The 17198-nt window shown below is 40.1% G+C and overlaps 1 protein-coding gene across 1 annotated transcript; it reads left to right on the top strand.

Annotated features, from left to right (window-relative positions):
- Positions 1-3833: 3833 nt before the first annotated feature.
- On the top strand, positions 3834-7884 carry LOC308375302 (uncharacterized protein; the record flags this gene model as incomplete). Its single annotated transcript, XM_080851379.1, has 6 exons — positions 3834-3896; positions 4275-4598; positions 5608-5964; positions 6249-6350; positions 7471-7548; positions 7772-7884. The coding sequence occupies exons 1-6, from the start codon at positions 3851-3853 to the stop codon at positions 7882-7884; spliced, it is 1020 nt and encodes a 339-aa protein (XP_080707505.1). The 5' UTR covers positions 3834-3850.
- Positions 7885-17198: the final 9314 nt, after the last annotated feature.

The raw sequence follows: 17198 nt of genomic DNA on the forward strand, positions 1-17198 counted from the left end.
GGAGAGACATGGGGAGAAGTGACTTGAGGCCATCACAGCTCTTTTCTTCGCAGAGAGCCAGAGCTTCACTAGACATGCTATGAAGAAAACTATCAATTCACTTTCTGTGTAACAGTGTTTCAGTGTCATTGTAACATCTGTCTCCATACTCAGGGCTATCTGTGTTTTTAAGTCGAGAGGGGCAGTGGGAAGGGATTGTTTTAGTCTTACTGCCTAATGTGTATTATCTGGAAGACATTTATGAATTTGAGATTGTGCTTTCTATGATTGGAGTGAATAAAAAGAGCAGTAGGTTTTTGTGTCATTTGTTGTCTGTGTTTTTTTTTTAATCTGAAATTCTTTACCTTTGTTTACTTACTTACCTCCCCATGGTTACCAGTGACTATCAAAGTCTCATGGCAGTTTGAATAATGATTATGTGGGATATTTTTTATGTTTAGATGAACATGGATTAACTCTTCAGTATGAAAGTCTCACTTTAGGAAAAGCAGATTAGGTGGGAAGCAGTAATTTAGCCATAGACATGATTCACTGATGTTAGCCAGCAATAAAGTCAAGACACATTCCAAGAAACTCCCTGTTAGGAAGGGGTCTCCAGGGGTCTCGCAGGATCCTAGGCGAACCAGGCACGACCCATCACACACACACGCGGGTACTCAGGGGAGTTAAGGAAGAGAGAATAGTAAATTCTGATTGGTTTTGGCAAACAGCCAGATAGAACACACCCCACAATTTACATGCCTTAAAATGGCATACAGAACGTTCATACAAGGAGATCAAGCTAATCCATGGACCATCTCCTTATTGTAGCTTACTGATTACAATAATAAACCTCCAGATTTCTACATCCAGTCTCCGGTCTTCTGATTGAAAGAAAAGGTGTAGTGAGATACTATTCTCGCCACAACAGTTCTGCAGTTTTGCTCTATATCAGACAGATCAGAAGGACCCAGTATTTGCACGTAATGCCTACTTTGTCACATCACTTCTTGAATATGCTTTCATACCAACGCAACAAAATGCCCTCAAAAGTATTTACAAAATACATTTCACAACAGTGGAGCTAAAATACAGTTGTTCTTTAATACGATTAAACATCAGGGATGCACTCCTAGGCATAAAGCCATTCTTAAATGTATTATACTAAGCATGCACATTTCAACAGTGCAGTGCACCTCAGGTGAAGCACCTTTACCATTGCTTACACATTATACCCATACATTATATTTATGTCTTTAAAAAAGTGGCACAGTTCACGTTTGATGGAATATAATCACAGGGGTTGAATATGTGCTTGGACTGCTGTCAGGATGCAGGCCTATTCCTGTTCAAGGCTGGGTGTGATTACTGCTCTTGTCCTTTGCCCCACTATACCATTGGAACAAACATGTCTTTATCTTTTGCATTTGCTTTTCATAGCCCTATGTGGAGAGACCACACAGCCTGCTCCTCATCAAGACTCAAATGTACTTAAATTGTTACAGCAATGTGCTCTGTTTATCTGCCTTGTGACCAGTACGGATAGATTTACTATACACCCATCTCTGATGTACATTTTGTGTATACACACACGCAGCTGAAGTAGGCCTGACTATGAATAATTGAGGGGTCCATGTTTGGTTGTTCTTGGTAGAATGGCATTACACATCTGCACAGTCATGCGCAGATGTGTAAACCACAGGATATTGGATAAGTCTGTTAGTAACAACTTATATTGATGTAATTCCGTGTGCTTAACTAAGCTCCTTGACGAGTGTTTTGAAAACAATACACAGGATAATTCATACAAAGTGATATTCAAGCCCAAAATTGTGAATATAAATTATGTGATCAGGGTTCAAATTTCTTGACATAAGGACTTTTTTATTGGCACTGACATGTTCATTGTTCATTCTTAATGTTTTGCTTGTTTGGCAACCATGGCTTCCTGCTAGTTTTCTATACCTGACCCAACACCACCTGCACTGAAATGCTAAATCACTTGACGCTCATTGATGCCTTGTCATGAATAGTATAGACCTAGCCCTATTTATGTATGCAGGCTACAGTACAGCATACCCTCTGCTACTTGCAGCCTTTGCGTAAAGTATGCATATGCCTTCGGCCCCTTGCCATTTTATATTCCGTGTTAGGGAGACACTGATCTTCACAGCTATAGAGCACTGAGTTACAAGTGTGCGGTTGAGTTGTCCAAATCCTGCGAAATGATTATGGGTGATAAAATAAGGCTGCGATAGGATGAGATGACATGAACATTTTCATGACTTATTTACGTAAGGAAAATTAAACGGTAAGAATGCTACTGGTTTGCGCACTCAGCTTTCAGGGCGACTCTGAGGACAGTGCGCGTTGCCAACTATGATGGTATGGGTATGCAATCTTTACCCTGTGGCTAGCTAAGCATTTATCGCCGCTATTGGGTAACTTAATTGTAATTTAATGCAATACATTGAAACGCGAGAGGCGAGAAAGGCTAAAAAAAGACAGCGCGTAAAAGCTGCGAGTGAAGCACTGGTCGAGCCTCTCACGTCGATTCGTTTGTCACTGCGTGATAACTTGCAATTTGGTGAGTACACCTTTAGTTACAGATACAATCTCTCACACGGTGTTCTAATCTACTGCATCGGTTGTTACATTGACATGAACAAAACTTCTTCGCAATTTGGGAGAGATTGTTCGGGGCATGTTTTATGACTGGCGTGTTAATATGTGCACGATAGCTTACCTGATTTTAATAACTCTAGATCAATGGATTTCTCAATTTAATTCGCTATGCATTTTCGTTGATTCAGTTGCGGCTAAATTCGTTGATTCAGCTATCGAATCTGAATTCATTGTTTCCACTTAGAATTGTTTGCGGCTTTGGGGTTTTCACCTTTTTTTTTAATCAGTAACCCATTTTGCGTTGTCTTTTCTCAAGAAGGTCAAGACTCCTGCCAATAAAACAAGTAAATAATAGGATGTATTTTATGACTAGATCAATATAATATAATGTTTGTTTTAGATTAGCCTAGATGTATATTGCTTATAGGATAGGCTACAATTTTAAATAGTTTCGCATGTTCTTGAAGAACATTAAAGTTGTTTTATCACGTTACAAACTGGAATAGACTGACCGCGTATTTTGTTGGAGAAGTGTAGGTGATTATCGGACGGTTTGAATGAACATTGATTTGGCATGGAAAACAGTAAACACTTCAGTGAGGTGTGGACAGCGGTTAATCTGCCGGGGATCTCGGAGACATCCCGTCCGTTCGCTCCGCAGACAGCTGCGCTGCTGGTGAGCCTGAGGATTCTGCAGCAGGATTGAATTACTGATCACCTGACATTGTTCCGCCGCCTCGCCCTAGACGTACTGGCACACGCAAGCCGCTCGAGTTGAGCCATTCAGCTGGCACCAGCCCATGACTGACACCACTGTAACATTGGAGGAAGCGTAGTAAATTATTTGGACCTGGCACAAGTTTTACTCTGGCACTCTGTTCTCAGATTATGCTACTGGTACATGTATGTTTGTTTTATTTTGCCTTTTGTAGACCTTATTATTTCATGTCTTAGTATGAGTTACTCTTGCAGTCCCTCGTAATACTGTAATAGCAACCATGTTAATTAGGAATAATATAGCAATGCTCTAGATGGGGGAAATGGATGACAAATATTAGTCATGAAAATGTATAGCTAGAGCTTCATTCATCACTAATATAAAGTACATCTACTGAAGATACTATACTATTGAAACCACTGTAGTTTTAACTGCTATTCTAATGTGTGGATGAAACACTGCACAACATCAGCTTGGACTTTTCAGTTGCATGTTTTTTTTTTCAGGGGGATCTTGAGTTGCAGCAGGATGAAGGCCCTTTACCTGGCTCTGACTGTCGTATTAGTCTCATCTGGTAAGGACCAGGTCATAGAGTCAGTCTATAACTCTAAAGCGGGGCTTACTGATGATACAAGGCTTTCTTCTTTTGCATTTTTAAATGAATATTCCTGATGATTCAGTCCTATTTCTTTCACTATTCAGTTTGTTTTTGTAAAGTTAAAAAAAAAAAACAATCATGACACCATATGGACCTGTTTAAGCATGCCAAATACTGTATGTAAAATGATTTAATGACAACATCCTTAAAGGAAGCTTGACTCTCTCTCTCTCTCTCTCTCTCTCTCTCTCTCTCTCTCTCTCTCTCTCTCTCTCTCTCTCTCTCTCTCTCTCTCTCTCTATCTCTCTATCTCTCTCTTTCTCTGTCTTTCCCTCTATCTCTCTCCCACTTCAGCATCCCTTGTTAGCACCCAAGATGTACAGCAGGTGACCGCAGGCTTTCAGAAGAATCTCACGCTGACCTGCGACTTATGGGCATACAGCGGACCTCTAAATGGGCCGCTGAACGTTAGTTGGGAGACCATGGGCAACGTTGTGATCCAATATGACGACGATGGAGAGTTCTTGGGACCACTGTTTCAAGACAGGGTCACAACCTCCTTTGACGGCTTGGAGCTCTCATTCACGCTGAGTCCTGTGGTGTTGAGTGACGCGGATGTCTATGAGTGCTTGTGGAACGGTAGGAAGACCCTCTCCACAGTGATTGTCACAGTTTTGGGTAAGTACGGGCAAGAAGACCCCATCTTCAGTGGCCTTGCGTGTGAAATCCATTTCAAAGTGAAGTCAGCCTGAATGGGCAAAATCCCAAATCAATTGGTTCAATTACTATTACTTGGATTATTGAGTGAGCCATAGTCAATGTAGATGTTTAAAATGTGACGGTAAAAAAAATACCATTTCTATATACATGAAATGGAGTGCACCCCTGTTGCAATATCACTAACATGTTAAACGTAATAATAATCATAATTATCTGACAATAATTGCATTATTAATTTGATGTGTAGGGTATTTCAACTTATGTATAATTAACAACAAACCTGTAAGAAAGGTTACTATGAAAATACAAACTGACTACAAAAAAGTGAGTACACATGTGACTAAAGTCATCGTACCTGTGATTACTGTGACAAAAGTGATTGCCCCTGTGATTGCCCCTGTGATTTGTGTCAAGGCTAATTGCATGAACAAGACTGTAAAATACAATTTTACTAATGAAGGGTATGTTAATTTCTGTTGCAATGGCTTCTTAAATATGGACAACTAAAAGTGTAATCCTTGATTCTGGTGGAAGTAATAGGTTGTTATTTGAACTCAGTGGCCAATCAAATACATCTCTCCCCTCAGTTCTCCTAAACAAGGTTGTTGATTAACTAGAATAGTAACCAATAAGAATAGTCTATTGCTTGGCCCAAGCCACTCTGTTTTTCCACAGTCAGAACTGTGTTCAAACAGCAGATGACCTTTGAATTTGATAGAATTATATCATTTCATGAGTGAAATCAAATAAAAATGTATTCAATTAACTGGATTTGTTGATTAGCACTACTTACTGTAACATGGTAGTGATATTGACCAGGGATGCACACAGTTTTTCTGCATAGGCCTTACTGTATACTATTTTTACTTATAAATAATTGCTTTGTTTCTATATGTTCATCTCTGTATCTCTTGTATTTCTTTATGTTTTACCACCTACACCAACGTCTTTTAATTCTCATCCAAAGAAAGTGATTACATACAAGACACATTTTTCCGCCGTGAGATGAACATTGTCGAATTGCCCTGCTTTGGTAAGATTTCCAAATCAGCAACTTTGGAAAAAGTATCTGTCTACTGGAAGAGAAATGGCGAGGTCGTCTACAGTCTGATTGCAGGGAAGCCCCCGAATCCCCCCAGCTTCAAATACAACAATGCATTTATGGACCCTGACAAGATTCATAAATATGGCGATCTGTCATTGACCATTTACAACCTGACAGTGAAAGATAGTGGTACCTACGAATGTTTGTACCGTGACAACAACTTTTCTGCTGAAGTGCACGGGATACCAAAGTCAGTGGAACTAGCAGTGGAACAGAGGGGTAAGGAGTTCAGCCGTAGGGTAACAAAATACACGGTTTTACATTAGCTAGATGATTTTGCCAAATGATTGAATTAGCTACAGTTCATGCTCGGCGGACTTTGCCTGTGGCCTTTTGCTTTGCTTGTTGCCCGTAAATGAAATAAGGGTCAAACATCTTTAAAAAAAGGCCATATGGCGATATTTATAGTAGTGGCAATGCTCTAGCTTTAGGGAGTTATGGTGTTGGCTGTGTTTGGGGCAGTTTTGTGACTTGCCTTGTGTTTCTACTGCATCCTCCTATAGATAATATTGAAGATGAGACAGAGCCTTTTGACACCAGTTTCGACCTAACCTATGTCACCCCTACGCCCAACTCTGCCGTAAAGGAACAACCGTCTTTGGAAGGTGAACATGAATGGAGGTTACTCACAGGGCTCAGAGTTACCCACACAGTCACACACACAGAGTTACCTGCTAATACTGTTTGAACAAGTTGGCTTGTTCATACATGTGCTGAGGTTAGTAGTATGCAATGAGCTAATTCAGTATATAAACAGTAAACACCCATGGATGTCCAGAGGGATATCAAACAACTCCTTTAATTTGATAACCCTTTAATTTGCAACAACATGGAGGCCCATATGAGACAGTTGACATAATGCCTCTTTACTTACCCTATGAAGGCTGCTGGAAATTACTACCCACGCATTGGCTAAATGTTGGATTTGGCTGTTCTTTAACACCTTTAATTCTAGATTAATTTGCTGTAAATATGCAGCGTGATCATCCCTTATTCTGTACCTTCTGAAATGAAAAGTTTGGGTGATTCTTGCTGTGACTTTGCATCTCACATAGGGACCTGAATATTCTAAACAGCATGATGGATATTGAAGCACAGTCATTGGTGTTCCTCTTTATAGACTTCTTGTTTCAGGATTAGTTTTTTCCTCAATGTGAAATGCCAACAGATTCACACTACTATATCACCCTGTTTGAAATGGAGTGAATGTGGGATAATTAGTGAAAAACGCTTGGTGGAGAGTAAATTGTTGACAGGCTTGATCGTACTGATACACACTTTGACTGTTATGCCATAAGGCATGTGAATGAATGCTGGAATCCATCAGCTCACTGCATTGCATTGCAGTGCTATTTTTATTACGCAAATATAGGGTTAGCCCTATGTGCCAGATGACTAATAAATAACTACCTGTGAGTGAGTAGTGAATATTTCGTTTTAAAAATACATCCAGATGGAGTACTCAAGGACTACCACATAATCTACCTAATAAACACTGCCCTTAATGTCTACTGCTAAATGTCCAACTAATATTTATAGGGATGTGTAGGTCTGGATGCAGCTGTAGCATAACCCTCATGAAGGACACTTTGGTTTGAGTTAACACCGTCTTAGAACCTTTTATATATGGCACACTAAGAAATATACAGCTTTTTTTGTTGTTAAAGTTGTTATACGTGTTATACCTTATTGAAAGATAATTCTTGCAAATAAATCTGTGTTCAGGTACCATAGGAACAGAAGAGGACTCCCAGACTGCTGAGGACTCGCTAGAAATGCAGGGCACATCAGTTCCAGAAACTGGTAAGACACTTCACTGAGGCAAATACAACTCTACAGCAGACACCTCAACATAAGCCACACTCCCACAGTAGCTTTAGCACACACTTGGCCACTCTTAAACTACAGGTGTCTGCATGCTTGGCTCACCTGCAGTACAAAAGCAATAACAAGTGTTTGTTTTCCATTGGTATTGACTTGACCATGTGGTTTTAAGGCAAGTTTCTTCTTTCACTCTCTCCTATAGGTGCAGAGGAGGCTGGAGCCCAGCTGCCGTGGGTTCTGATTGGAATTATCAGTGGGGCTCTGATCATCACTGCCCTCGTATTGGGACCACTGGTGGCTATGGGAAAGATTTAACATGGCTACTTTTAGAGAGGAAAGGTGATACATTTTCACAAACTCAGCATCATTTCTTTATTATGTGTATCCAAAGAAAAGCCCAAGCAAGAAGTAATTTTTTCATCCAGTGGAAGGCAAGAGAAACAATTTATATTTCTGTCCTCTTTATCTTGTTTAAAAAAATATAAACTGTATATATACAGATAAACTGAAAAATCCTCCCCTTACCAAAATGTGTTGCCATGAGACAATGCCATGTTCCTGCTGTACAGTGAGTGCTTCCTGGGCCTAATGGCTCATGTTCTGCTAAACTTTAAAGCTGTCAGGACCTGTAGTTCTACAGCATCCTATTGTGGTTATATGGGACCAGGATGTTCTAGTCTTTATGTGAACCTGAGTCTTACTGCTGATTTGGCCCTGAATCAGCCCTTTGTGATGCTATAAGATTACAGGTCCTGTGTGTGGCCAAAGTAGCGTGCTGGATTCAATCGCAGTCAGGGGCGGAGATCCCATTTCATTGCAGGGGGGGACAATACATGGGAACATTTCAGAGAGTAATTCCGGGGGGGGGGGGGGGGGGGGGGGTGGGGGTATGACAAAAATTGCCACGAGAAAAAAAAAAAGTCACGAGAGCTAGCATAACTTAGCTGCTAAATACCGAATTCTCTAATAACAGTGACAAACAGAAATTCAACGTCAGTTTTAAATTCTCTAAACGGCAATACATGTCCTAACACACAATATCTACTAACAGACAAATAATGTTGAAAGTTCAAACGCAAACCAAGGCTTTTCAAGGAGGAATTCAGCTGCATGCAAATAACGTCTTCTCTAGTGCCCTGCGCAGCCTTGTGGAGTCCATGAGCCGTCCATTGAGTTAAAACTAATAAAATCAGGTCAAGTTCCTGTGATAATCTCCAAGAAGTCTGTTGGTTTGAAACAAGGTGGTCCAACCAATATATATATAGCACTTGTTGTCTCACAACATCTAACTTATGGTGTGATAAACTCACTTTCATTAATCCAGCCTACTGATTTTTGCTTAGCCTCCTACCTTGATCTAATTCTTATAATTCAGACTTTACATAACTTTCATGACCAAAAATATAAATCGGCCAGCGATTTAATTCGTTTTTTTGTTCATAAATTAATGTAGGATGGTCGGAGCAAAGCCTCATGGGAAATGCCTTTATCCAGTGAACGTAGGGAAATGACTGACCGGCTGTCAGAGAGAGAGAGCAGGTGAGAGAGAGCAGGTGAAGCGGACCTGATGGAAACAATGAATGTAGACATATTCTCGTATTTATTATTGTTTTATTTGTTTAAATCCTAGGAAGTCTGTAGAATCAATAGCACACTGGGTTACGCTCTAGTTACCGCGCCAGCTAGTTCGCATCCCGACTTTTTTTTTTTTTTTTCAATTTTGTTTGGGGGGGACAACGTTATGCGAGGGGATCTCTCCCGAGAGGGAGGAGAAGAGGGGGACAGGAGGGCTGGAAACTCAACTGAAAACTCAAACAAACCGTAGTCGGGAACACAAGGGGGAAGTGTCAAGGGCCGCCGCGTTATGTCACATGTAAAATTATGACACCCAGCAACATCTCTCTCAAGCACTCTTTGCAATGGCATGATGCTGTTTGCGGTGTGCCATTGGCTTACTTAACAGTTATGATGACGCTTGTCTACCAGCAGGTTACTCTTAGAAAACACTTTGACTAACAAGCTTACATGGATGAAATGAGTCTATCAGGCGCTGTTGGTCCTCTACAAACAAGGGGATCTCCGCCTCAATCGCAGTGTCTGTATTTGTCCGATTTGCTACCTCATTGGCCTTTTTGGATAATTGCCTTAGGTGCTAGGTTTAGTCTTCATGCTTCTAAAATTGGCTGCCACTTAAGGATGAAACTCACACGTACAATATACTGTGTAGTGATACTTCATAGAGAACAGGACTTAGCTTGTGCCAACCTCAAGATGTAGTTTGCCTGACGGCTCTATGGTATTGTCTTTCATCCCAGCGCTAGCCTTAGTGCCTTATGTAAACTCCATCTGGCCTATTTACGTGAGGGCTCATCATGCAGGGAAATAGATATTGAGAGAGTAATATTAGTCAAACTAAAAATACCTGGACTATTCTGAACGTGCAGAGTAGGAAATAGGCAACGCTTCTGGAATTGACACAATGCTACATATGGAACTTTGTTTCTTTTGTTTTATGAGAATGTCATCTTTTGTGTCTTCTGCTTTGCAAAATGTACATTAAAATAGTCAACTGTGTGTTGTGTTAGTCATATGTGCAAAACTGAGCACTGCTGATTCTCACACAAACCAGCAGGGGGAGCATAGCGAGAGAGAAACACATACCTGCCATCTCCAGTAACAGGGACTTCTGCATTAGTGTTACCCTACATACTAGCCTGGGTGTGTGTGTGTGTGTGTGTGTGTGCGTGCGTGCGTGCGTGCGTGCGTGCGTGTGTGTGCGGGGGTGTGTTTGGCAGAAGAGACACAGTTCGTTTGTCCAAAGGCTGGGGGTGAGAGTCCATAAAACTGTTGTGGAGGTGGTTGCTGTGTGGGATATTGAGCAGACACTGGTACAGGACAGTGACAGCAGCCCTCAGAGGAAAGGGCCTCTTCTGGGGAATTTCAGAGGACAGGGCAGAGAGAGAGGGGGTGAAGAGAAGTGGCAGATTAACAAGGACATATCTCAAGGATGTGCACCTAGAGTGTATCTGTTGTTTCTAATTTTTTGAGATTATATATACAAAAGGTGGACGCATATGGACTGGTCTAGTCAGGAGACTGGCTATAGGTGAAGGTTTTAAACGAAAAGAGCTTCCTGCCAATGGTGGTGACAAGTCAAGGGTCTAGTGCAGGGGTCTTCAACGTTTTTGAGGCCAGGGACCCCCAAACTGATGGCGAGATGAGCAGGGACCCCCTACTATATAAATTGCCTAAAATGTTGTTTATAATATACTGGGCCTAGTGCCAAATAAACATAGCTACCCTGTTATTGTGTATTCAATACTAAGCTATTCAAATAATACAAAGGTTAATACATTCATTAACATTTGTATGTTTTAACATTGAATTTAACCTAACATTTTTGAACAACGAATTTAACTTAACATTTTATAACATTGAATTTAACTTAACATTTTATAACATTGAATTTAATTTACCATTTAACAACATGAAAGGGACAGGGTGGCCGTGCCACTGCCATTTATTAACATACATCTTGCAAACAACTCTGAGCTAACAATATATAACAACTTATTTTTCAGTTACAATTATTTTTCAGTTACAATTAACGTTTTTTGACCTTGTACAGTGTCTATTTCTCTTTATTTATTTTTTTTTAAATCTAAGCAAAAAAATGTCAAACTAACTATTCATAGGTACAAACAAGACCAGCTATGGAGTTTGGTCCGCTATCTTTTATTTTTGATCTTCGCGCTATTAAGACTTGAGCAGAAATGCGATCTGATTGGCTAGTGCCTGTGCTGTCGTATTTGCATGAAAGGTGCTGTGAGTGAACCGGTGCCCAGCTTGAGAGAGCTCCTGTGGGTAGCTGAATGTGTCGATTGGACTGAAAGATAACGTCTTCTGGATCAATTTATACGTTCGCTACAATATGTTGGATTTATGTTAATGTAAATTTAAAGGGAATAAATACAATTCTGATTCGGAAGACATTTAAATTTGTGGGGAAAAAAATGGGTTGAATTTTTTAATTTTTAAAAAAAAATTTTTTTTTTAGAAATATTAAAAAAAATTGTCTTATCAACCAAAGATTTCGCGACCCCCCTGCAGTACCTCCGCGGACCCCCTGTTGAAGACCCCTGGTCTAGTGTGTAATATTGTACTAACTCTTTGCAGAATTTCAGGACCACACTTAAATGACTGTGGTAGTTGACAAGGACGATAATAAAGTTGGTCTAACAATGTCTTATAGTAATGATAAAGCTCTTGAAATGATACAGGTACTGAGCAGCAGAGGACAAGATTGGTTAGGAGGCGGACCTGACCCCAACATGGACGTGTACGCCCTGGGTGACTAGGCTACATGAGTCCTGGACAACAGAAAACACGCCAGAGTCAAGTGCTAGCTTGGTATTATTAGAGTAGTCGCCGTTATATGTATGAAGTACGATGGTAGTACGAGTTAGACCTTCCCTTTTCCATTTTAAACCATGACTACAAAAACGTCTCGGCTAAAAATACAAAACAAACTATGGAAGGATGAGTACATGTTGCGGGCACTTGAGGAGGTAGCTGCAGGCATGCCAGTGTGCCAGGAAAGTCGGGTCTTCCATGTCCCTCGTAACACCTTGAGGGACAGGGTGAGTGGGCGGGTGACCCATGGCAGCCTTGGAGGGCCCAAGCGACAATTAGCGACTTATTACACTTAATTCTTGCTCATTCTCTCAATTTTCTGGGTTGGTCATATTAGGATCCATTACGCGGTAGGCCTATGGCTAGTTTTCTTTTTAACACGCATTACAGAAAAAGCTGTTTGAATGCAGATTGAAATGTTTGAAAGACTTCTTTAAATGTTTGAACATATTTTCTATTTATATGTATTTCTTTTATTGCCTTACTATGTTCAAGGAATTTAAATTATATATATACAGCCGCGGAAAAAATTAAGAGACCACTTCAAAATTATCAGTTTCTCTGGTTTTACTATTTATTGGTATGTGTTAAAGTAAAATGCACATTTTTGTTTTATTCTATAACCTACTGGCAACATTCCTACCAAATTTCAAATAAAAATATTGTCATTTAGATCATTTATTTGCAGAAAAATGACAATTGGTCAAAATAGCAAAAAAGATGCAGTGTCTTCAGATCTCGAATAATGCCAAGAAAACAACTGTACCCTGCATTGCCCTGCTGGAAAAAACACTTCTCAGAGTTGAGGAACATTGTCAGAGCAAAAGGAAGCAAGTTTTTCTTCCGGGACAACGTTGTACTTTGCCTGGCTGAGGTTTGTAAAAGACCATAAGGATTGAAAAAAGCGGACTGGAGGGTCTTCTAGTTCGTCTTCTCTGATGAGTCCAATTTTCAGCTTTGCCCAACACATGGTCGTCTGATGGTTAGACGGAGACCTGGAGAGGCCTACAAGCCAGAGAGTCTTGCACCTACTGTGAAATCGGACTCATCAGAGAAGACGAACTTAGAAGAACCTCCAGTCCGCTTTTTCAATCCTTATGGTCTTTTACAAACCTCAGCCAGGCAAAGTACAACGTTGTCCCGGAAGAAAAACTTGCTTCCTTTTGCTCTGACAATGTTCCCCAACTCTGAGAAGTGTTTTTTCCAGCAGGGCAATGCTCCATGCCACACAGCCAGGCCAGTAAAGGTGTGGATGGAGTACCACCAGATCAGGACCCTGTCATGGCCAGCCCAATTTCGAGACCTGAATCCCATAAAAAACCTCTGAAATGTGATCAAGAGGAACATGGATGGTCACAAGCCATGAAAAGAAGCCGAGCTGCTTGAATTCTTGCGCCAGGAGTAGCATAAAGTCACCCAACGGCAATGTGAAAGACTGGTGGAGAGCATGCCAAGATACATGAAAGTTGTGATTTTAAATCAAGGTTATTCCACCAAATATTGATTTCTGAACTCTTCCTAAGTGTAAGCATTAGTAGTGTGTAGTTTAAAAATGAATATGAGCTTGTTTTCTTTGCATTATTTGAGATCTGAAGACACTGCATCATTTTTGCTATTTTGACCAATTGTCATTTTTCTGCAAATAAATGATCTAAATGACAATATTTAGTGTGCTTGCCCGAAGGGAAGCACAGTATTGTTATCGTCAAGTTTTCTTTATTAGTGTGCTTGCCCGAAGGGAAGCACAGTATTGTTATCGTCAAGTTTTCTTTATTTCTTTATTTATTTATTTATTCCGTACGTTTTTCTTGCAGCTAACTACTCCTCGCCCGATTGAGCTAGAGACGCCATTCAAACACCAAAACGTCCGGCCCGATCCGGTGCAAGCTGCTATGACTTTTCGTGGCGGTACTCCTTGTCACTCCTTTTTTATTCCATTTTTTCATCCCCCTTTTCTCTCATTGACTAACATGGGGAAGGTTGAGCCATTGTGACGTCACCCGCTCTATCAGTCGTTCTCCGTTCAACTGTAGGAATATTAAGAGACACCTTCCAGGGCTCTACAGTGCGAGTATTTCACTCGCATAAATAGGTACGTGCAAACTTGAAAAATAATTTACAAGCACAGTGTGCGAGTGACAGACAGTTGTCAATACGGCGCCAAAAAGTGAAGCATTCCATTGATTTCACATGGAAACAACTGACAGGGTCGCGACTCCAGGGTTTTCGACGGGACCTGCGACGGGACCAACAGCAGCAGCAGCATAATCATCATCTGGATTTACTGACATTTTCGGTATATATAAACACATAATATCAATTGGTAACTGGTGTGTTGTATCCTGTTTATGTCTGATACTTTATAAACATTTATGTTTTACGTTAACTTATTACACTAGGCAGCAGTATTGTGAAGTAGAGCTAGAAATGGCTTTGCTAGCTCCCATATTGTAGCTCACACCAGCAACTGCTCAATTTAGGACAGAAAGGAGTTTGGTAAATTAGCTTGTAACTGTCAATGATAACTAGTTATTAGAATATATTAGCCAACGTTAAGTTGACTTCAAAGGGGCAGTCGAGTGTTTAGGTTGTGTCAGCTAGCTTGGAAAGCTAGCTAATAATTTTTGATTGAAGCTTCACGTTAGCCTCTGTAAACGTTTAGCTAGCTAACGTTAGCTAACTATGAGGTAGCATATCCCAAGTAACTTGTTGTGACCGATAGCGTGAGTTAACATTAACCCGTGTCCTGGGAGTAATGATTCATGAGAGACCTTGAATCATTAGGTTAACTGAAAAACGTTTGAGGATGTACACACAGCGTAGCTGTTGTAGTGTGCTCAGTTTTCGAAAACTAGACTGAAACTAAGAAGGATAACTATGACTAAATGTGACTAAAACTAATATGCACTGAATCTAAAATAGCTGCTGAATCTAAAATAGCTGCCAAAATGAACACTGAGATGTATTAATTTTGGCAGCTATTTTAGATTCAGTCTTAAGACAAAAATGCATATTAGTTTTAGTCACATTTAGTCATAGTTATCCTTCTTAGTTTCAGAAGAGGTTTTTCATGGTTGCTAGCTCTAATCAGATGTACTATAGGCTTATAAGAGAAGACTAACTTTTTATGCCAACGAACACCAATAACTAGAACTAATTTGACAGACTATAAACCAATGTGATACACTTGCTCTCTAGCTATACAGTAAAAGTGTTGCTTACGTTTGATACTAGACCTACAGTCTAACTCTAACTGCATTAAGTCTAACATATAGGCCTATCTTACAATAAACTTTAAGTAAAGCTGGCTATGTAACCGCATTCATTCCAATATTGTTGCAGAGATGTTTCCTTTTACCAAGATAGCAATTTCAACAATTCACTTAGCTCAGTAAGTCAGTGTAACGAAACTCTGAGATACCCTCATATGTCTAAACGTCAGTGGAGCCAAAATATAATGGTTGAGCTTGGTTGCTTGCTAAAATATATTGGAAGAAGGCCCCACTACACTGATTGAGTAGATGTAAATACATGTTAATTCATAGGCACTTGTTCTCTCTGTCACAGAGCAAGCACACTCTCGCAGTTCGTTCACGAAACGCATTCTAGTTTATTTATTTATTTATTTATTTATTCCGTACGTTTTTCTTGCAGCTAACTACTCCTCGCCTGATTGAGCTAGAGACGCCATTCAAACACCAAAACGTCCAGCTCGATCCGGTGCAAGCTGCTATGACTTTTCGTGGCGGCACCCCTTGGCACTCCTTTTTTATCCCTCTTTTTCATCCCCTTTTTTCTCCATAGACTTGCATGGCAGAGCTCTGCCATTATGACGTCATAATAGGGTCATTAAACTGGCCTGCAGCTGTGCTTCTCACTGACACCGCCAAATCCAAGGAACGTCATTTTCTCTGTCCCTCTCAATTCAACTTTGAAAAAGAATAAGAGGAACCGTATTTCTCTGTCCCTCTCAATTCAACTTTGAGAAAGAATAAGAGTAACTACAGTTTCTAACCTAGCTACCGTATTTCCACTTCGTTAAGGTGAGTTGAATGGAAGCATTTTCAGTGTACTGACTGAAATTTTAATGGAAACTGATAGTTAGCCGTAGCAGCTAACATATAAATTAACGTTACGTTAACGTTGGAGACGACATTTTCCGTAATTCAAGTTGTGAAGTAAACCTTTGAAGTAATTCATGAATTTAGTTGTGTGGATATAGTGAACTAAGGCTTGTATTCCCACTACGGTAACGTTAGCTGTGTTAAGCAGAGCTATCCTAGCTGTGTTAAGCAACTGTAACATCTGAGTACGGGGCTAAAGGCTAACTAACACTACGTAACGGGAGTATCCACTGGCAGTTTCAGCTAGCCGTAACGGGGGATCATTTTCCTTAATTCAAGTTGTTAAGTAAACCTGTGAAGTAATTCATGAATTTAGTTGTGTGGTCAAGTGAGCTAAGGCTTGTATTCCTACTACGGTAACGTTAGCTATCCTAGCTGTGCGGGGCTATGCAAAGGTTGCTTATACTGAAAGAATGGTTAACTTGTTGTGGCCGATAGCGTGAGTTAACATTAACCCGTGTCCTGGGAGTAATGATTCATGAGAGACCTTGAATCATTAGGTTAACTGAAAAACGTTTGAGGATGTAGCTGTTGTAGTGTGCTCAGTTTTCGAAAACTAGACTGAAACTAAGAAGGATAACTATGACTAAATGTGACTAAAACTAATATGCACTGAATCTAAAATAGCTGCTGAATCTAAAATAGCTGCCAAAATGAACACTGAGATGTATTAATTTTGGCAGCTATTTTAGATTCAGTCTTAAGACAAAAATGCATATTAGTTTTAGTCACATTTAGTCATAGTTATCCTTCTTAGTTTCAGAAGAGGTTTTTCATGGTTGCTAGCTCTAATCAGATGTACTATAGGCTTATAAGAGAAGACTAACTTTTTATGCCAACGAACACCAATAACTAGAACTAATTTGACAGACTATAAACCAATGTGATACACGTGCTCTCTAGCTATACAGTAAAAGTGTTGCTTACGTTTGATACTAGACCTACAGTCTAACTCTAACTGCATTAAGTCTAACATATAGGCCTATCTTACAATAAACTTTAAGTAAAGCTGGCTATGTAACCGCATTCATTCCAATATTGTTGCAGAGATGTTTCCTTTTACCAAGATAGCAATTTCAACAATTCACTTAG

Source organism: Sprattus sprattus (assembly GCF_963457725.1).
Source record: "Sprattus sprattus genome assembly, chromosome: 14".
NCBI classification, from domain to species: Eukaryota; Metazoa; Chordata; class Actinopteri; order Clupeiformes; family Clupeidae; genus Sprattus; species Sprattus sprattus.